Genomic DNA, 22,445 nt, shown 5'->3' with positions numbered 1-22,445 from the left:
ACAATCTGCTTCTCTCTCCAGGTGTTTTGAAAGGTCTCTTCTGCCAAAGGAAACAAACAAACAAAAAAGCAAACCCAGCCATGAGACAGTTTGGAAAAAGAGGTTTTGTGTTTCCAGACAGTTGTAATGATTTTTTTTCCCTTTGATGCAACAGACTTATTTTGGAAGCAGCAGGTTTTGAGTGCTCGGGGGGTGAGCGTGGTACAGCCAGTGAGGCAATGAGATGGGGCAATGGAGTGGAAGGGCAGCTGATATCCAGAAAAAAAAAAGGCTCTTCCACTGAAATGTCAGGGCTATCTTTGCTCAGGTCATCAAGTGTTTCCAGCACCTTGGTGATCTATGAGTGCACGAGAAGAGAGGAATAACTTGTAGCTGTTCACATCCAAAAAATGCCACTAGGAAGGACAAATAATAGTTACTTGAAAATACAAGGGACATAGGGGAAAACAGTGAATTTTTGTAAATAATTAGTCATCTTTCAAATAAATTCTTTTACGTTTATTTCAGCTGTCACAACCAGAGCCAAGAATTTGTCTGAAGAGTTTTCATAATGTTTGCAGGGCTGTATTTGATTTGCCTGCTTTGGTTTATTAAAAACAAAGAAACATATAAATGCTGTCCACTCTTAGAAAAATTCCCAACAGCCTCTGTCATTGATATTTAAATGTGTAGAATCACAGAATCATTGAATTATGTGTTCTGGAAGAGACCTTTAAAGATCACCTGGTCCAGTCCCCGTGCCATATGCCACCAGTGTCCTCAAGCCTTTCTCCAAAGGGCTTCTCTCAATACTTTTATCACCCAGTGCGGAAAACACAACACCAAGGCATCTGTCCTGTGGGAGGGACCAGAGAGAAACCATAAGGATTAGCAGGATAATTAAAAAATTTTTAAAAAGGGAAAAAAAGGGTCTATCAATATTTGCCTCAAGAGTTGTCAATATATGCTTGTCTTTAACGTGGTTATGGAAAGTCTTGGGTAAATAATGCAATTTGAGCACATACTGAGCAAAGAGAAGGCAAAGGGGGAGAATTACAACTCCTAAACTTGTGGCTTATCTCTTTCAGAAATCTGTAGGGAAGACAGTTGAATTCAGGGAGCCAGGAATGTTCTTGTGTGAGCTGGAGCCGCTGACAGGGGATTGATTTGATGAGTGTGTGATCCAGCTCTATTCCCTTTCACTTCTGGCATTCCCTGCCCACACCTGACCTCTGCCATAGGGAAATCCATGTTAATGGAATTTTCTGCTTTTAGCAAAGACATCCTCACCTTTCTTTTGTGCTGCTGGAGCTGGGTAAGGAGGCCTTAAGTCAGGATGGGGCTGAACTATTAATTAGTGAAGTTCTGTTATTTCAGCAGAGATCTGTGCTAGGACTGTGTGAAGCTTCTTTAATAAAATAAGAGAGCAAGGTTCCCTAGTGTGATCACAAAGCCAGGATCATTACAAGGCTGCCAAATGAGCTTATGGTAATTATCAAGTGATATATTTGATAATTGTACGGAATTTTGGGTGACTTCTGCATTAATTAGTAACTGAAGCTGATAGAGACATTCTTTTTTTGCACCACTTTAGGTGGGGTAAGATATTTAAATAAACCAGTTAGCTTTAAAGCCCTGCTGAAAAACTGAGGTATTTTAAAAAGATAAAAGGTTATTATTATTATTTCTTCATTTTTTTTCAAGCAATTTATATAAATTCATAGGTTATTGGATTTTTAAAAATAGGAAGGAGGCTTGGATGCCATGGATTTTTGTGTCACAGGTATCAGAAGCCTTCCTTCCCCTTTGCCCTGTCCCAGTACAGCTGACTTTATGTAACAGGAATTCTAATTTTGGAAGAGACTGCTTTTTTAGCCTCTTAACTCGTGATTTAATGTAATTTAAAGGAGCTGACACAAGGTGGGTAAAATGGCCATATTCCAGTTTTTATGAGTGGTTTTCTTCCTATGGGAGCTCTGTATTACCCAGAACCCTGTTGGTGCAGAGACTGGAATCCAGAATTCCTTTTCCAGGGGAATGTCCTTGTCGCACATGGAAATTTCTCTTCTTGTTCCATCTGAATGCTGTTGATCAGAGGGTAGTAAGTTTTTTGTTTTTTTGTTGTTTTTTTTTTTTAATTTCATGCCAGTAGGTTTTGTTTAAAATTTTAAAGCCTTTGCTTCAAGTTTACAAATCACTGAGCCAGACAAAGCCTCTAGCACCATTGATCTTGTGCTCTCTTGCTGGCACTCTTCCATGATTATATTTGAGTCCCACCTTTTGACATGATGGAAACTTATTTTTGTAATGGTTGAAACAAAATAAGTAAGAAAAAGAAAAGAACAGCAAAACATTTATGAAGCGGGCTCAAACAGAATACACCAGTATTTCTTTTTGAAAAAGAGGATTGACTTTGGGGGTGCTGTTTCCTACATGTGAGTTACAAGAAGTGGTAGAAAAAGTCTCCATCTTCTGTGGTAATTTGGATTTTCATATGGACTGTGTTAGTTCTGGGCTCAGCAGCTCAGAGCATTAGCAAAGGTTTTCTGCCAGTTCCAGATCCTTTTCATCTCTAGAACCTGCATATGTTCATCTGCTCTACACAGAAGTTCTTAACTGAGAAGATTTTGAGCACTTGTAGACACTCTAAGTGATTTTTATCTATTTCTGCATATTAAGCACCATAGGAAAAAGAAGTTCTTTTATTTCAAAAAGGCCCTAAAGAAAATAGTAATAAATATTTTATTTCATTTTATAATTATTTCCACATTGGGTAGTTCTGATAAATTTTCTTATTGCTTGGTGGTGGGTTAGAATTATTTCCATTTCTATTGGTGTCCTTAACTAGATGCCAATGACAATGATAACTATGAAATGATCTTCAGGAAATTTCCTTAGGAATATTTGCAAGGGAAAGCTAATAAAGAAAATATTATTTCTGGACATAAACAGTGGGGGGGAAGAAAAAACCCCGTATGATGAATGAATATTACATTCCAGCAGCCAAGCAGACTCTTTCCTGAAAGAAGGCCCTGGATTACATTTTTTTTCCTTCCACTACATCCATGTATATCGTATTTTCAAACCCTGATTATATATATATATAGATATAGGTACATATATTTATTCTTCCACAGTCTGTAGTTTTAAGATGTGATTCGGAACCCAACCCCCTCCCCAAAAAAAAAAAAAGAAAAAAAAAAAAGACTGCAAGAAAAAATGTAGCACAAAGAGCGTGATAAAAGGCTTTTTGGTCAAAACTGTACCACAGACTTTGGCACTCTTCTGGTAGCAGGGATGAGACAGTGAATTTTAATACTTGTTTTAGAATCTTTTGGTTTTTAGTCAAATGTCTTTATTTAAGACTTTGTATTTAGACAAAGACATTTATTTTCTTACAGCAAAATTGTGGCTTAGAACACTGATCCAACACTACAGGTGCCCTGGTTTGTATCCTGGTTAGGGAGAGCTGCATCTCTGCTCATTTTTTGTGCAATTAACACCTGATGGTACCCAATTCAATATTCCTGTTTTACAGAGCAGCAGCCTGGTACTGCTGGAGTCATGCAGGATTCCCTCTTTGCCCCACTCTCAGCTGTGGGATATACACACTGGGCTGTGGTTTTAAGCTTTCTAATCAGTTTATTGGCAGCTCAATAAAGAATTCCTTCAGGAGATTCTGCAAACAAGGAGGCAGAGTTGCCTTCTTCTGTTTAAATACTGGTAGGATCATTTTGCTGCCCTGCTGTGGTTTTATGACAAAATATTAGGAATAAAGTGAAGCAGCACTAAGGCAAAGAGTTTTAACCTGTATAATCTTTGCAGTGGGAGCTCTTTGTACCTTTCATGTCTGGAAAATGGCCACAATGTTTTTGTTACTACTTGCATGTCACTGCCAGTACATTATCTCAAGGGACAACTGCTTTTTGAATGGTTTCTGACCCTTGTGTGTTCAGATTCCATTTTATCAGTGTCTTCATTTTTTAAAAATGAAAACAAGTAACAAAAATGATGCTTTGGCACCACAGACCTGCCAGTCTTATCTTTTTCTTTTTGCTGCTTGGCTGTGATTTGCTTAGCCCAGACTGAGGACAGGTTAAAAGGAAAACCCTCTTTTGGGGGACGTGCCGCCGGATTTTATACTTCCAATTTTATCTATTCAAAACATGTGGCCACTACATCCCTTCCAGGGCACAGAAAATAGTGTGAGGATTGAATTGGGTGTTCGTATAAATAGAGGATTGTTCAAACTGACAAAAACCTGTTTTTCCTGCCCAAAGGTAACGACGCTGGTGAACACGAGCAATAAAGGACCGTCTGGCAAGAAGAAAGGGCGCTCGAAGAAGGCTCATGTTTTGGCTGCCTCAGTGGAGCAGGCCACTCAGAACTTCTTGGAAAAAGGAGACCAAATTGCTAAAGAGAGCCAGGATCTCAAGGAGGAGTTGGTTGCTGCTGTAGATGATGTTCGAAAACAAGGTATGTGAAAAAATGTGGATTCTTTTTCTTCTTTTCTGCTGGGTTCAGGATTAAATGTGTAAGATGGTACTTCTTGTTGGACTCAGATCTTTCTTAGTTCTTATCTATGTTACAGTCTCACAAACCATGAGTTCTGCAGCACTTCACTAACAAGGTAAAAATGGAGCTCCATCTCTTTCTCTACAAGGTCTTTTAAGAATAAACAGTCCAATAAAGAAATGACACCTCAATTATATTTACTTTTAACCCAATAACCAGCCACCTGTGCCAGCAATGGGGACTTTTTTATCCAATTACACAAAACAACCAAAATCCATGGAGAAGAAGGTGAAGAAGAAGGTAAACAAGAAGGACCAGCCTCTGCCCTACAACCTCCATCTTGCTTTATATATATTACTATATTCTAAAACCTTAAACTTTAACTTTTCCACCCTGTGATATCACACACTTCTAATCAAACTGCACACCCACAATCCCAGCTCTGTCATTCCATTTTGGAAGCCTTCTCCACGGCCTCAGGTCAATGCAGTGCTCTCTTGGGGGTCAGTGCCTAGCAGCACAGAAAGCCTAAAATTCTCAGCAACCAGGGTTCCAACAGGGAAAATTCTTGATGGGAGTAGAACTTTGCCCAGTGCCAAAGCTTACTGTTCCATTTTCAGCCTGGTTTTTATTCTGCTGTATGACAAAATGATGTGATTTTTTTTCACTTGGCTGAATCTGATCAGTGGTTTAAAGCCTGTGGGTGCAAATGTAGAACGAGGATTATGGTACATATGTTTCTGAACAATCTAACAATTATCAACCAGATAAAAGAGCAATATAGAAATACTTGTGGCTTCAAATATATAAAAAAATTGTATCAAAGCTTAAAAATATAAGTATAATAACAATATTAAGACAATTATTTTCTGGGTGTTGGTGATAAAATAAATGGATACTCACAAGGTCTGACAATTTTCTTTCAAAAGATAAAATAGGTATGAGATGCTTTCAAATTTACTGTATGGTGGAGGGAAAATGTTTTCAATATATACCTAGGAAAAATGTTTCAGTTTTACTGACTTTGTAATTATTTTTAGTGCAGCAGAATTAAGTACCTTTCATGTTTATTCCATTGTAAGTCCTACAATCTAAAGATACCATCTGCCAGTATCATCAGCCCAGGGTGTTAGAACAAGACTGAGAAATCTCCAAATGAGATTTCAAAAGAAGTCTAAAGGATTTGGGTGTAAAATACTAATATTCAGTGAGTTACTCCCCCAGAACTCATAATATATTGTTTTTTAGGTTTTTTTTTAATCTTGTGAACATTGGACTGAAGTGATCATAAGAGAAAGCAGGGTTAAATTTTGTATATATAAGCACTGATTAGTGAATATTCCAATCTTTTCTATCCTGAGGGTATTTTCTTCCTCCTCTCCACTCTGTGTATATTTGGTTTCACTGTTTTCATGTTCCTGTGTGGTTTGGGTTTTCTTAAATACTCAATTGCGAGTACATCGGAATAAGTTGAGTATTTGCTGTATGCTCTATGTACAATGATCTTACAGTATTTTAGTGGGGTTTTATGTTTTTTTTTTGATTATTTTTTCAGCTGGGTGTTTGTTGTTGTGGTTTTGGTTGGGTGTTTTTTTTAATTTTTTTTTTTATTTTTAATGCTGATGCCTGGCTGTTCTGGCATTAATTTTCATTTGTCAACTACTTCAGTTTCCTGTTGCTTACATGTCTTATTTTGTGTAGTGTCAAGTTGTAGCTCAGCATCTTCAGTGGTGACATGAATGCCCATGTTCTTTCTGAATTAATGACCTTTTTCCTTTTGGCTTTGTGATGCTGACTCAGCTTCTCCTCAGGAGCCTTCTTCTGAGTTACAGGCATCAACCTAAACTTGCACAGTCCTTATCTAGACTGAATTTTTGACTTTTTACATGACAAAATGACTTTTACTTTTCTTAACCTATATTTAGGAAAAAACAACCCAAACAACAATGAAGAAGCAGAGAGGAGGAAAAAGATCTTAAACAGAATTATACAAAATGACACAGACATTCATCTCTTGTCAACACTCCAGGCTGGGAAAAAAGCCTGTCAGAAAAGTGGAGCAGCTTTTTTTGGGGCCTGTTCAACACGATCCCATAATGAGGAGAGCAGGAGACACCACACACCATTATTAGCACCCACGAGCCGTGTAAATGAGACCAGCCCTGGTGTGATGTGAAATGATATGTTTAGCTGGGTGGCATAAAGAGCTGGATTAATGAACTGAGACTGTGTTTTCCTGGCTGATTTCCTGGTAGGGTTCCAGCTGGGATAATTACATCGTCAACCTAAAAATGTCTGCGGCACTTACAGCTGGCTCTTGGTGTGCTCCTCATTTCCTGCCCTGTGTTGCTGGGTAGTGTTGTGTCCTACTAAAGGCAGCAATTCACTCAAGGGACTCCTGCTTTCCATTGATAGGTGTAGAACATATGCTCTGTATCATTGCAAAATGCTTTGCAATGAAAGAGAGTGTCCGTGGTGTTAAGATTCTTGTTCCTTCTGTAGTGTGGAAGTGTAATTTCTGTTGGCTGTAGAAAACTTTGGTGATAAACTGGTTTGATTTATGAAACCCATTCTAAAAACACAAAGACCAAAGACCAAAATATTTGATGCCTAAAGCTTATCCCTGTGTATCTCTGTATCCCATAATAATTCCATGATAGGAACACTTACTCTTCAAAACCACCTAAGTGAGATTATCCAGTTGCTGGGCCATTGAATACTTTGCTTTGTGGGTGTTTATTCTGGAACTGTCAGAGTTGTGTAAAAGATCTCCCAGATGGGGGACGAAGAGGACCTGGGAAATGTGGAAGTTTGTCATTCATGTCTTTTTATTTTAGAGAGAAGGACAAGCAGACAGGGGTTGGAACCAGATGATCTGTAAGGTTCCTTCCAGCCCAAACCATTCCATGATTCCATGACCATAAAGAATGAAGCTACAAACCCTGGGAAGTGCAGGGAAGTGAAGAGGAACTCACAGGAATTAAAATACATCATATGCTATACTCACAGCATAAGGGTCTAAATGCAACTGGTCTTTTATTGATCAGTAGAGAAGAAGGAAATTCCCTGTGGAGGAGAAGTTCAGGCCATGATTGACACAAAAATCTATCAAAAACTGCAGTTCCACTGGGCTCCAGTTTGATTAAATTTGTTAGGACACAGCCTGGGATGCTGCAGAAAGCAACACAAGGAAATAGGTTATATTCATGTAAATGTATTCTATCTGGTAAAAGGCTTTGGCAATGTCTGTCTGTAGGTATGTGCTGGTGACTGCCTGATTTTAATATAATTTTCCTGGAAGTTTTCTTGCATAAAGCTGAAACTTCCATTAAAAACATGATTCAGTCCAGCTGCTGGTTGTTGTGTTTTAAATTTTTTTGCTTTTCAAGCATGGTAGGTAAGATTTCACACCATAATATGAAATTCAGCAGGGGACAGAAAATAGCTATTGATGTTTTTTGTGTTTGAAGAAAGGGTAAAGTTGAGGTAGACCTAATTTTTTGTTCATGCAGATTTATAGACATTGTGAAAAAGAATGTGACCTGTGTACTCTGTGACCATCTTGACATTGTGGATGAACATCTCTGAGACATGAAAGTGACTTTAACTTTATTGACATTTTTTTTTCTCTCTAACAGAACATACTAAAAATAATATTTTTAGTGCTTTAATTCTTTTAACCATCTAGTTTTGAATTTTTTTGAATGAAATTTTAAAACTAGAACTAAATTCTATGCAAAATGGTTTCTAGAGAAATCTAGAGAATCTAGAATCTAGATCACCTGGTTTTTTTAGACAAAAAAACCCCTTATCTTTTCACTTAAACATATGTTCTCCCTATGCTTATTTATAAACCTTTTCACTGAAGTATATGAGAACTTTTTTTTTTTGTTTACAGAAGTTAGCATGTACTAGTTCTTGATAGAGGAAAAAGTGTCTGTGGAAAGAAATTATTGAGAAACAGGTTTTTTTAGACAAAGTAGAATTTCTATTAATCCTGAAAGGTGAAGTGGGCATGTGGGCAGTCCTGCTTAACAGGACAATGAATCCTGATCTGCACTTTTGCAAGAACCTGTGTGTACAATAAACATATTCTCTTTTTTCCAATAATATCTGTGATGAGGTGCTCTGCAACTTGCTTTTTGTCTGGCTGGTGGCTCATGCCTGGGCTGAAAGCTTTTAGCACAAAGATTTGAAGTTTTCTATTCAGCAAATCACTGGAGCCATGGCCTGAAAACTCTTAGCTTGTTAATAAAATTTTTTCCTTTTCTATTTTGAATTGGTTGTTATGTATGGAAGCGACTTCAATTGTTATTCATGTTTGCAATGCTCCTCCTGAGAAATCTGGGCCCCTAAATGCTATTCCATGCTAATGCTTCATCTTTCAGACTCTTCCATCCATTAATTATCTTTCAGCTCTCTGAGAATTGAGCTGCAGAAAGACATCAAAATTCCTACTCCAAAATTATTTAAAACACTTATGAGGAAAAAGCAGATGTTGTAGAGCATCTCCAAGAGTTGCTGTGTAGGAAAGTAGGGTCAGAGGTTCCCAAAACCAGGAGTGAGGCTGCTGCAGCTCCATGGCCCCAGTTTTGAGCAGGAATGAGACTGATGCTGTATTTCCAGTAGGTACACGCACACAAGCACACATACCCAGCTCATGTATATAATACATATATAATATAAATTTATATAATTTATATTTATGGCTGAGCACACACATCAGCCTCTCAGCACTCACCGTTCCATGATTCTGTGAGACACTGGAACTGTCTTCCCAAAGAGGTGGTGTATGCCCTATCACTGGAAATATTCAAGGTGAGGTTGGATGGGGCTCTGAGCAACTTAGTCTAATTAAGATGTCCCTGCTCATTGCAAGGGATGGTCTAGGTAACCTTCGAAATCCCTTCTAACCCAAACTATTTTATCTTTCTGTGAAACAAACCCAACAACACCAATGTCTTGTCCTGCTCCACTCCGTTCCTGATCAGGATTGTTCCTTAAGGAGAAGACTAAAAGTGGAGAAAAAATGAAATGCATCCAGGTGTCCCTGCCCATGGCAGGGGTGTTGGAACTAGACAGTCTTTTAAGGTCCCTTCCAACCCAAACCATTCCATGATTTTATGACTTTCTGTACACATTAGGCTTAGGCTTTTTGGGAGAACTGATGATGATACTGGTTCTTGGTAATGCCAGCTGACTGTCCAAGGATCTTTGCTTCTTCTCTGTTCTCTGCACCATTTCCAAAAGATTTATTTCTGTTTAGCCTTGGCTGGAGCTGTTCTGATATTAATTTAACTTTTCAGTGTTTTGTTTAAGCTCATGTTAGTTTAAATTTATGAAAGTGACTTCCATTTCCCGGATATGTTTGTTATAAATGGTAGTTGGTGTTTGATATATTGCCTGAACATGGCAGTTTGAGACAGATTTTTCAAAAGCAGTGATATAAGTTTGAAAAGTAATATAAATTAATACATTTGGCAGATTTTTTATCCTATATTTATTTACATTGTCTTCCTTGAAGATTTTATACTGTTGTGGCTTTATATTGGGAAAAAATCAGAATAAAATTTCTTTAGCATGACAACTTCTCACAGTTGTCAAAAATAAAATTATACTCAGAAACTGAAAGATGGGGAAGTAGTGGTTCCTCCAGAAATATTTGATTTGAATATTAAAATCAAATCCTAAAATTACTGCTTGTTCTTTTAGAAGAAATATTACTGTTAGTAAAGGTTTTATTTGAGAAAGTATTACAGAAATGCAGCACAGTTAAAAAACAAAAAAAGAATCCCTATCAAGGGACTGTAACTAGGCCATGTTTTGCAGTAAATATTTAACTCTGCCACCATTAGTATGCATGAAATTTCTGGATTCAGGTCAAATTTGGAAAATAGCTTCATTAGGATTTAAATCAAGAAAATTGTTAAAAGAAAAAAAAAAAATCTTATAAGATGGGATGGGTACCACAGGCAGTTATCTTGCTCTGTTCTGTCTTCCAACAGTAATTCCCAAACTGGATAGGCTTAATCCACAGTGAGTAATCCTCAGCAGCATTTAATGTACAGCCTTTTCAATTAAGTTTTGAGCTAACCATGAGCAATGTTCTGCAAGATTTCCTCCATGCATGAAATCTGTATTTGTGTCCCCTCTGTGCGTAATTCAATGTGGAGATTGGAGCTGAAGTTCCTGACCCCTCAGAAAAGTTCTGTAAAGCTGCAGAGCACCACAGGGTGAGCATCTCGACCTCTCTTTTTGAAGCTGCTCTGATTTATGTGTTACTGAAACTTCCTCTGAGTCCCAGCTGAGTGCTGGAAATGAAATCACTGTTGATTCATTAGGCAGAAATTCTGAACTGAAATTCTTTTTCTTCAACATAAAAAAAAAAGTAGATAAAATTTCACAACATAACATGAAATTCATGTTATGAAGGAGAAAAGGAAAAAGGAAAAAAGGAAAAGTTTGAGTCATCTTTGAACTAGAAAATCAGTTATTTTACTCTGTCGGATCAAAAGTATTTGGAAAGAAATTCCTTTTAGCCTGACCTCAGATGACTCTGTAGGTCAGTGATGGAAGTTTTTAGCAGAGCAAAGGAACTGAGAGTTTCACCAGCTGTCTGATGAATGATAGGGAAACTGGTGGGAGATCAGGAGTGGTGCAGAGACTTTGTCTGGGATATTTAAATTGGGAAGTAGCATACTGAAGGGAGAAAGAGTCAAGGAGATGAGCTTAAGGTTCAGTCATTGATTTATGCTTCCATCACTGAACAGTGAATTTTCAGTCTTTCAAAAACTAAATGGAAAATTGCAAGAATGACTTTGTGATGATTACACACACACACACACAAAAACAAAAAAAGACCCCAACAACAACAAAAAGAAAACAAAACAAATTGACAACAAACTTTTACAATAAAATTTCATTCTGTTGAGTAAATTCCACAAAGGAATTAAGTTTTTAAAAGTGGTATATTTTGTATTTAGAATGTAACTGTAAATACTGCTGTAATTCATCTAACATGGGAGGATCTTGGGTTTGGATGCATTTTCCAGGATTATTTCAGCTTAGTTTAAAGGGAGAATGGCATTAAACTGAAGGAGGGCAGGTTTAGATTAGATCTGAGGGGAAAATCCTCCCTGTGAGGGTGGTGAGGCCCTGGCACGGGTTGCCCAGAGAAGCTTTGGGAGCAGAGGCTCTTCCTTTCATGGCTGCTTTTGCAAAGGTGGGAGCTTCTCTTCAGACGTGCTTGTTTTATGGTTTGCAACCACAGCCACTGGTAAAGATCCATTTTGCAATTAGAAACTGTTTTGAGGTGAATTTTACAAACTCTGGCAGCAGCAAGAGAAGTCAGCAAGGTCCTGGGGTGAGGCTGAGCGGACAGAGCGCTCCTTTCATCCCCTCACACCATGGCGGCTGTGGCAGAGCCCATAAATGGCGGGAACCAGCAGCAGGAGCGGCGCAGGCCCCAAAAGAGCTGGAAAATTTTTGTCTGCCTCTAGAACTGCTCTGTGGGCTCCTGCCTTTCTGGTACAGGTTGCTGCCATCTTGTCTCTTTGTTCCTGGGGCCCACGGTCACCCTTTTGGAGGGGAAGGGTGTGGCGCCATTTTCCCTTTGTCCCTCAGCCCCACGGCCGCCTCAGGCGGGCGCCATCTTGGGAAGGCTCATTCCAACATTTTGGGTCTCTCTTTGTGTCTGTGTGGTTTGTCAGATTGGGTATTTTTGTATCTAGCAGTTATTTGCTGTTGTTTTTTGCCTGTTGTTGCTCCATTTGTTAGTAAACAGTTGTTTTTTCACTTATATCTACTCATAATGTTTCCTTACTGGTGGAGGGGGATTGGTTGGAATTAAGCGGAGGTGACTTATTTTGGAGTGTCCAACTGTATAAATGGTCTTAAACCAAGACACTGCCCCGTCTCTGGAAGTGTTCAAGGCCAAGCTGGATGGGGCTTGGAGCAACCTGGCCTAGTGGAAGGTCCCCCTGTCCATGGCAGGGGATGGAAAAAGATGAGCTGTAAGGTGTCTTCCAACCCAAACCTCTCCATGATTCTGTGATAACCCAGTGGCATTTAATGAGAAAGATGCAAGCAGTCCCTGGAGCACTAAGCTCTATCTAGGAGTCTTGTTTGCCCCCCTGCTCAGTCCTATTTGCCTACAGTACGTTTTGTTCAGTGTTCTTTATTTTTTGACTGCATTTTCCATGGCAGTCATCCAGCTTCAAAAGTTGTATAAAAGCTTCTTTCTCCCATACAGATTAGGCTTTAATTTTGGATATGGTTTCAGAAAGCGGTATACGATAAGAGAAGTATTAAAAATGACAGCATGAAAATTTGAAATATACTTTCTAATATCTGAGTCCTAAAAGATGCTTAGTCAGTATATAAAAGGCTTTAATTTATTGCCTTTCCATTTACCATTTTGAACACATCTTTTTCTGAAGTACATTTTTCACATACTACAAAGGCCAGTAATGCTTTACAGAGTGAGGGAATATAAAATGTTATAATCAAATAACAGGCGCTGATTTCCTCTGAGAAGTGTCAAATTATAGCATTCTGATCTCCAGCTATCTTGTTCACTCTGTTTTAATCCCTTTATCAGAGAAAAATTCTTTTTAGACTTTAGATGTGTGAGATATTCCAGCTGCTGTTTATATATGAACATGGGAAAAGGAGACTGTTCTGTATAGCTGATGGAATTTAGAATTATTTTCATATCTACTAAAAATAAAATTGTAGGCTTTCCACTGATTTTGATTTCAGATGTTTGCAAATTTCGTTCAGCTGTAATTGTTCCGATACACTTTGAGATCGGTGCTTTTTTTTTTTTTTGTATTTTAGTTGCAGATAAGTCAGTTGTAAACCTCTGTTCATATTATGTGATTTCTACAATATGTGATGAAATATATGTGTTTTTTCTTCAGAAAATATGTCACCTCTACTTCCTTTCACCTGTTTGTGGTGGACTTCATGGTTTTAAATCTCCCCTTATTTTATTGATTCAACACTTATCTGTCTGAACAGAGAATTAGGGTGGGACTTGGGCAGAAAAAGGAGAGTCTGTGACCTTTGTGAAAAGGGACAAGGGAAGGGCAGCTCAGGAAAGCTACAGGGACATTTGGAGGTCATGCAGAGAGAAAATGGCAAGGGCCATAGACCAGCTAGAACTGAAATCTGGCTGCTGCCATAGAAAACAAATAAAAAAGGATTCTACAAATTCATTAATGACAGGAGTAGAACCAATTTTGGGGTCTTCATTCTGTTCCCGTCTCTGCCCTTCAGCTCAGCTTGCTGGGTACCTGAAGGACACTCCCTCTTACTGTTGGAGACTGAGGCAAAGAAGGAATTTGGTACCTCAACATTTTCCTCATCCTTTGTGACTGAATTTTGCTCTGCATCCAGTAAAGGATGGACATCATGGAATCATGGAATGGTTTGGGATGAAAGGGACCTTAAAGCTCATCTAGTTCCAATGCTCTCCCATGGGCAGGGACACCTTCCACTAAACCAGGTTGCTCAGAGCCATCTCCAGCCTTGATTCCCCTCAGCCTCCCTTCTGCCATGCCCAGGTATTTACGAAGGATTTATGATCAACCATCATTTTTTCTATTACCTATACAGGCTGAGACTAAAGATAATTTCTTTCTATTCTTATTACAAACTTAATGATAATCATGTCTTGTTTATGAGCCTTTCCTGTGCACAACAGCAATCTGCCTTTCTGGGTGTTGATGGAGGGCTACAGATTAGTTTTGTGTTTTGAACTCTGCAATGGAATGTAAATTCACACCATGAAGCTCACTTATCTCATTATATCTCTGCGCAGAAGCTCTTGCAGTTTTTAAACATTCAAGCAACGAGTATAGTTATATAAAGCAGCTCTTATATTAACACATAGGTGTCACTGCATGTATGTGAATTCCCACTGAAATTGGCAATAAATTCTTAGGTTACTAAAATGCTGCCAAGTCAAAATTGGTTTTCTAGTCTTCAAAAATTAATTTTTAAATGTAATTCCCAATTTTGGAAAGATAATCTTCATGTAAGCTGAGGCTTTGAGCATGATTTTAGAATCTTTGGTAAATTGTTTTATGGCAAAAAAATAACTGCATTGGATCTCAACTATAGGTTACTATAAACAATGTGTGCAGATTATGTGAACTAATAGAAGAATTGAAATATTTTTTTAAAGTCTTCTTGTACCTTCAAGTCTGTTTCTCTGTGTAAACCTGCAGATACTCTCTCTGTATTTTATGTTGTCTTCTTTTTCATCTCTTTCTTACTGTAAGTCTACACTGTCGATTTTCCCTGTGCTGATGACTCTCCCGTGTCTGCTTTTCTCCTTTCTCATCCTCTCTCATACTGGAGTATCCTTCTAAATTTTTGTATTTAAATTTTTTCTGTTATTTTTCTTTCTTGGCTGCAAACCTCTCAGTTGTCCAGCATTAACATGCCTGTCCTCTTGTGGGGTTGTGGGAAGGGTTTCTTTTTTTACTTTTAGCCATGTTTGCTCCTCAGATTAAGCAGTGCTCCCTACTTCTCTTACTGCTTCAGGACATTCAGGTAGGATCTAAGTGTAAGGAAAATCATAAATTAGAAGGAGCACAAAAGTGACCCTCAAAACAAACAGGAAGTTGATAATCCGCAGATTGATCAATCTCATCATCAATCCTTCCCCCTCCTCACAGTGCTTCCCATGTGCTGACATTATCAACTTGCTGCTCCCTCTTTTTCACACATCACTGGGATTTTTTGATAAATTTTGTTATGAAAACGCATCTTGCTGGAAAATACCAACCCTTTGAACTGAAGCTTATCTCAAAAAATATCAATTTAAAAAAAAACTCTTTATTGGGTATTTTCTTTTCATGTGATGATAGAGAGTGATGGAACTGATTCTAATTATGATTTTGAACTCAGTTCATGGTGCCTTGGGCACAGATAGAATCTACCCTTCAACCTGCTTTCCTGTACAGTATTTGTATGGGGCTCTTCAAGCCCCAGAATGAAAATAATATTCAGAATGGTTGAATCTGTGTGCCTGGTGCTGAATGTTGTTTTCTTGGAGTGATTCTTTTTCCATGAATTTTGTGTGCTTTTCAAATGTTGTTCCCTTCTATACCTGATGCATTAAATTTATTAATGACTGGTCTATTTAAATTCATAAATTGTTATGCAGAAACACATTAAATGATGAAACTCAAGATGTTAATCACTAAGACTTACAGATTTTTCTTTGTCAGTTCCATTCATTTTAGTCCTTTTTTTTACAGTAATGATTTTAATGAATGTACCATACACAGTTCACTAGAAAGACAGCAACTTTTCCCAACATTTTCCACTGTAGTTTCTTACTTAGGTGATGAACTATTCTACTTATTTTGAATGTACTTCTTGGTGCAACCTTGCAGCATTTGGATAAAGAGAAAATACTTATTTTAAATTAGAGATTTCAAATTTTTATATGAACATAGAAGTTGCAGGAAAATTGGTAGCTGAACTACTTGCTGATAGGACAAGGGAGAAGAGATTTCAACTTAGAGTAGATGTAAATGGGATATTGGAAAAAAAAAATGTTCTTTGTCAGGCTGGGGAAGCCTTGCACAGGGTGTCCAGAGAAGCTGTGGCTGCCCCTGAATCCCTGGAAGTGTCCATGGCCAGGCTGAATGGGGCTTGGGCAACCTGGGATAGTGGGAGGTGTCCCTGTCCATGGCAGGGGATAAAACAAGGTGGGCTTTATGGTCCCTTCCATCCCAAACCTCTCTATGATTCCATGTTTCTATCAAACATTGTAGTTCAGCAGCATGACTTGTACCAGCATACAAATAAAGCCACATTATAATTCAGTGGAGATTGAGTGTTTAAATTTGCGTCTGTATTTATCTCAAGAGGTCCAATGCATTTTTGTGTTCCCAGACACAGTGCTGAGCATCTAAAATGTTCATATTGATGTTCCCTGCACTCTGCAGTTCAGTGCAGGCAGATCAGTTTAGTTTGTCCCTGAAGGATGTTAATCCTTGGAGTAACTGAGTTTCAGACAAAGAGGGATTAGAGATGCTAATGTATCCTCACATCCCAAACAATTTAGTTTTGAATTGAAATTTAATTGGGTTTTTATTGTACTTAAGTGTATCAGTGATGTTCCAAATGTACTATTAATCTGACTATTAATTAGAAAAGTTCTTTCTAAAACATAACATTAGTGGATAAATTGTCTTACATTGTCATAGATATTGGCTAAATACCTTAAAAGTTCTGTATTCTTGCTATTTTCAGCCCCTCAGGAAAGAAGTAGTTGGGTTAATTAAAATTACATATTTTAATGGTCCATGAAGTGAATGATGTGGTGTGTTCTTGGATCTAAGAGAGAACATTGAATCTAAAATACTTACTAGATTTAAGGATATCCATTGTACTTTAAAATTCAGAGTGATTCATCTTCCATCACTCTGTCTAAATATCAAATGTAAAGTGAGTCAAATGTAAGTGAGCTGGATTGTCTGTACAATCAGTTCCAGACACAGCTCCAGGAGCTGAAATGTGACAGGAAAAGATCGGGCTTGATCAGAGACTGCCTTTTCTGGCCTTGAAATCCATTAAAATGATGAGAGCAGTGGTCATCCTCCTACAAATGGAGAACAAAATGCCAGCTGCAGGTGGAAGAGGAGATGAGTTTAGAGGACGTAGCAGTAAAGATTTAGGAAAAAGGTTTTAAGGAAAGGCAAGACTAAAAAGCCATTTGTGTGAAGCTTTTAGAATTCTGAATAGAATTTTTAATGCATATTTGCATTTAGTGAGTATGCAGGACAAAAATACTCAAAAATAACTTCCCACATTCAGATAATATCAAACAGAGGTTGATACTGAAATAAATATGTTCAATTATGGAGAATGGTTTTTAAAATACTATAAACAAAATATGATGTTTTAAGAGATGTGGTAAATAATCAATGTGATTAATAAGGTAGGAGGAATACAGACAGTGAGAAACAAACAATCCAGGTCATTATTCCTAAAATTTGACTATTCAGATATATACTGGTATGGAAAGTGAGTGATCCTGCTCTATTTGGTGAATTTCTAGACAAATCCAAGGGGGATAAAATTGCAGATCTTTGGGTTTGCTTTTGTTTCTTAACAAGACAACATCCATGATGAAAGGAATAAAAACCTGCTTACATAATTTAAATATACCTTATTAACAATTATGGGTTGTTCAAATCTATCATATCATCATTTAGTATAATCCTCACTCTCTTATGTGGAATGTGCAACTCGGTTTGGGTCTATATATTATTATAATTTAGGACAGCTTCATAACAGTGCTTTTGCTCTAATTATGAGGAGAGCACTCTAAAGTACTTCCATTATGTCATGGATCACTTGTTCTGTCTTTTTAATCATGGACATGTAGAACAAAAGGAAAAATCTGAAAGAAATGCATTAATTAGACTGTAGCTTTATTAACTTCTTCCATTTGGGAACTGCTCAGGAGTGGTGCATCCAATCAATTTGTCATTGTTCTGGTAATTATTTCCAGGTGTTTGGTGTATTGTGAGCATCTCCTACTGATCACAGCTGTTCTCTGGATTGCTACTCGGTTCCCATCTTCTATCTCTTAATAAACACTTCAAGGCTTTAGAAAAAATGACATTTCCTCTGTCTATTAACCAGTGAAAGCCTTGGTTCAATGCTTTCCTCACAGGTAGATGTTTTACCTTAAGTCTGCTCATGAAATTCCAGCAGCTTTTTTTGGTGACCTTTGCAATCATCTGTTGATAGATGTTTGCAGTTCTTAAGCTCTGGGGACATGGTGGGATTGTTGGGGTGTCCTGTGTAGGGCCAGGAGCTGGACTCGGTGATTCCTACAGTTCCAACCCAGGATATTCTGGGATTCCATGAGTATTTCTCATAGCTGCAAATGGTACTAGAAACCTGCAGTTCTTATCATTTGTACTCCAGAAGCAGAATTGTTTCATGGGGCTGCTGTAATGATTATAGAAATGGATATTGTGTGCAATTAGAAGGGACTGAAGTACTGCCTTTAGTCTGTCAGGACTCCTCACAAAAATGCACAAAGCTAAAAAGGGACAATAGGGCCAAGAGTGGAAGAAGAACACAGTGAAACTGAAGGACAAATGGGTCATGAGAAGAAATGGATTTAAATTATCTACAAATACAGGCATTATGGCATTAAAAGTATCTAATGAAAAGAACCTGTCAGATTCTGGAGTTCATTCTGGAGTGAATTTCCCACTTCACATAGGATTAATTGGGGTTAAATGTCTGAGCTGTTTCTAAGATGGAATCTTGATAAGTTTATGAGTGTAGCTATTATCATATTAAGATTATTATTAATTATATTATCACTTGACTGACTGCAGCGTCAAGGAAGCAGACCTGATGGCTTCAGATGTCTGTGTTTCTTGTGTTGACCCAATTTTCACTGAAAGTAATTTAATATAGGTTACAGAACAACTTGAAATGCATTTGGAAAGAAATGGATAACTAAATGTACAGTTGATTTTTTCCAGATAAAAAGGTTTCTCTAAAGCATAATTGGGCTAGCTGAAGCTCCACTGATACCTTTAGCCTAAGAGTAGTTTGATACCACTGCCATAAAAGGGTAAAAATATGTTAATTGGCACTGAATCAGATGAGCCTTCCTCCCCATAACTGCTAGTTTCTTGGTTATTAGTTTCTAAATTATGAACTACTAGATCTGTTAAGTTTTAAACAACCTGCTGTGAACTTCTATACTCATAGTTTTTTGGTTTGCTTATTTTATTATGTCTGTTTAATAATTTTTACTTCATCATTTTGGGGTTTCATTTCACCTAATGTGAGCTTTCTAAGATTAAATATCTAATCCAAGCTTTTTAATTTTTTTTGTTTGTTTTGTTTGTTTATGTTTCCTTTTGACCCTCTGTGCATTTTTCCTCTGCTATTGAGTGTTGATTTTTAAATGTTTTTGCAAGGTATGTCTCCTTGTTTATTCAAGACTAAGATAATTTTCCTTCTTGCTTTCCTGGTGCCACTGGCCAATTATCAAATATTACTCTTTCTTTCATAGTCCTATATAAATATTTATCTGAAGCTACACACTGCTAATTTGGCAGAACATGTTAAAATCTCTTCAGTAACAAAATGGAAGTTAAACAATTTTCAGGCATCCGATTCCAAAATTGAAAGCTTTCTTTGTCTGCTACTTCAGCTTGGATTTCTCTAAAATTCAGTACTTTCGCTTAAAAGGGTTTTGCTGCTGGATGCTTGGAATCACTTCCATCTCATCTGAATCCTACTTAGAGCTTAAATAAGGGAAAGCCTTGCTGGGATTTCCTGTGGTTGTTTGTGTCCCCTTGGGTTCAATCAGCTCATTGTGCTCTAAGAGTGCATTTTGGAGCAAACTCTTATCCCAGTGCTCTGGGATTGTTGTTTTCCCTCAATAAATAATTGGAGGGATGATGATGTCTTACAATGTTACACTCGTTAGATGAAGCCAATCCTGCACTGGAATCAAATTCCCAGTTAGGAGACTCACATCCAACCCTTGCTGACATGCTGGGCTTTCAGCTGTTCTGTGCTCTCTCTCAGTATCTCCTCTTCCATGAAATATTTGAGTCATTGACTAATAATAATAATAATAATAATAATAATAATAATGCTTATTCCCAATTTTTAGCACACTCTCAGCCAAGAGTTGTGGATAAATTTTTGAAACAACTGTTTGATTTAAAGTATGTTTTAGAAAAAATCTTTGTGGTTAAGAATTCCTTGCTCCTAGCTTCAGTGTTTTTTGGCACACATTAAAAATTCATGGGACGGTAGGGACAGCAAACTGTGGTCCTCCTCCAGAAACCTTGTTTTCTTTTTTACCTTGAATTTCAGCTCTGTGATGCTGAGCACTATAGCATTTAAGTATGTTTAGAAATGTGGTTTGTTCTCCTTTTATCTAGCAATGATTGTTTGTTAATTGTCTCCTAAGAAATTTGTAGAGAGTTTTGCCAACCCTATGGAAAGATAAGAGGAATATATAGCTTTAGAAATGAGCCACTTGAATTGTATTTTGAAATTTTATATTTTCAGCTTATCATCCAAGATACTCTGCTTGCAAATTATAATTTGAAGGCGCAGTCTTAATGGTAAATATAATAAGGAAAATAGTTCTGATGGGAATTAATCACTGTGGCCATCTTAAATCTCTCCCTCACTATTTGCATTGTCTTATGGGAAATATTGCCATATGGGATTTTTTTTAATGTTGTTGTAATGGTCTTTAAAGCAATGTAAATATGCTTTGATTTCACGTTAGAAGTACTTTCTTTTTGAGATTCTGCACTGGAGACAAACAGGATTTCTTTTAAGAACAGCAAAAGTTGGGTTAATATAAAATCTGTGAATCATAGCCACTCTGGGAGAAGTGAGATTGTTCAGCCTGGAGAAGAGGAGGCTCCTGGGGTACCTTCCAGTGCCTAAAGGGACCCCAGGAGAGCTGGAGAGGGACTTGAGACACAGCATGGAGTGGCAGGACAAGAGGGAATGGCTTCAAACTGCCAGGGTGCAGGATTGTATGGGATATTGGGAAGGAATTCTTGCCTGTGAGGGTGGTGAGGCCCTGGAAAAGTTGCCCAGGAAAGGTGTGGATGCCCCTGGATCCCTGAAAATGTCCAAGGCGAAGTTAGATGGGGCTTGGATCGCCCTGGGACAGTGGAAGGTATCTGTGGAGTGGAACTGGATGTGCTTCAAATCCCCTTCCAACCCAAGGCTTTGGTGTTTCTCTGATTTTTTTTCCCAGCAGCACTTATTTTATATGCTCTGTGGAAAAACCAAAGCCACAAGGCTGACCGCTAACCTGAGCGCCGTTTGTGTTCCTCTGCCAGGAGAGACGATGCGGATCGCCTCGTCGGAGTTCGCGGACGACCCCTGCTCCTCGGTGAAGAGGGGCACCATGGTGCGCGCCGCCCGCGCCCTGCTCTCGGCCGTCACCCGCCTGCTCATCCTGGCTGACATGGCTGATGTCATGAGGCTCCTCTCACACCTCAAAATCGTAGGCGTTTTTCACCTTCTCTCTTGGGTTTGTGTGCTTTGTGCGTGGAAAAACGGGATAAATCAGTTAGGAAGGTGACTGTTCACAGCCTTTACTCTCCATGTGGTTCTCTTGAAGTGCTGATCAGAGGTAGGAGTTAACACATTTCTGCATTAGTCTCATTCATTTTTTAATTCTGCAGAAATTAATATTTGAACACTTAAAGCAAAATTTGTGAGCTGTGAGTCTTGTGAGTCTTCAGTGGCTGAAGCATTTGTTCCCCTCACATCTTATCCCAGTTACTCTCCCAGTATTTTTGTTTTCTGGCGCAGTTTAGGCACTTTCGTTGTCTACTCTTTTTTTTCTCTTTGTGACTTCTGAATATATCTAAAGATCAAATGTTTAATTTGGAGAGAGACAATAGTACAATGGTGTAATCAAAGATTAAAGAGGAATTAAAGATTACCAGGTAGTTTAGACAGATTTTTATTCACTTTTGACCACCACCATTCACATTTTTATACAGGAGTGTTAAGAAGATTTTCAGTTGAAAGTAGGAAATGCATTTTTCCACCTTCCCTAGCTGTTGCACCGTTACATTTTTATTGCAGAAACAAATAATCAAAAACCTCTGAAACAAAATAAAATTGTGCAGAAAATCATATACAGGATATTTAAAGCCTGCAGAATGCATGTGTGAATTCAACAGAGGAGATGTAAAGTTGCTTCTTTTTAGCAACTGTTCAAAAAGTGTTTTGGGTTTTTTTCCTTTTTTTTTTTTTTTTTTTTTAATTTGTCTTTTTGACAGTTTAACTGTACAACAATCTCATGTTCTGGAAAAACAGAACCTTTCAACTTGCAAACTGTGCAGATAACCTGAATAGCTGGAAAGCAGTTTTCATAAGGAAAGAGGCTGATTTTTCAGCAC

At 37.9% G+C, this 22,445-nt stretch overlaps 1 protein-coding gene across 9 annotated transcripts in view; it reads left to right on the top strand.

The window, feature by feature from the left end:
• The window catches only part of CTNNA2 (catenin alpha 2), a 462,204-nt gene that overhangs the window by 90,639 nt on the left and 349,120 nt on the right, over window positions 1-22,445 (top strand). For all 9 annotated transcript variants that reach the window (XM_064419032.1, XM_064419026.1, XM_064419024.1 and 6 more), the window contains 2 exons: window positions 4,260-4,455; window positions 21,372-21,538. In XM_064419032.1, coding sequence (XP_064275102.1) covers window positions 4,260-4,455; window positions 21,372-21,538 — 363 coding nt within the window. The remainder of the gene's footprint in view (window positions 1-4,259; window positions 4,456-21,371; window positions 21,539-22,445) is intronic.

Source organism: Passer domesticus, chromosome 4 (assembly GCF_036417665.1).
Source record: "Passer domesticus isolate bPasDom1 chromosome 4, bPasDom1.hap1, whole genome shotgun sequence".
Lineage (NCBI taxonomy): Eukaryota > Metazoa > Chordata > Aves > Passeriformes > Passeridae > Passer > Passer domesticus.
This window is presented reverse-complemented; position numbering and strand designations above follow the sequence as displayed.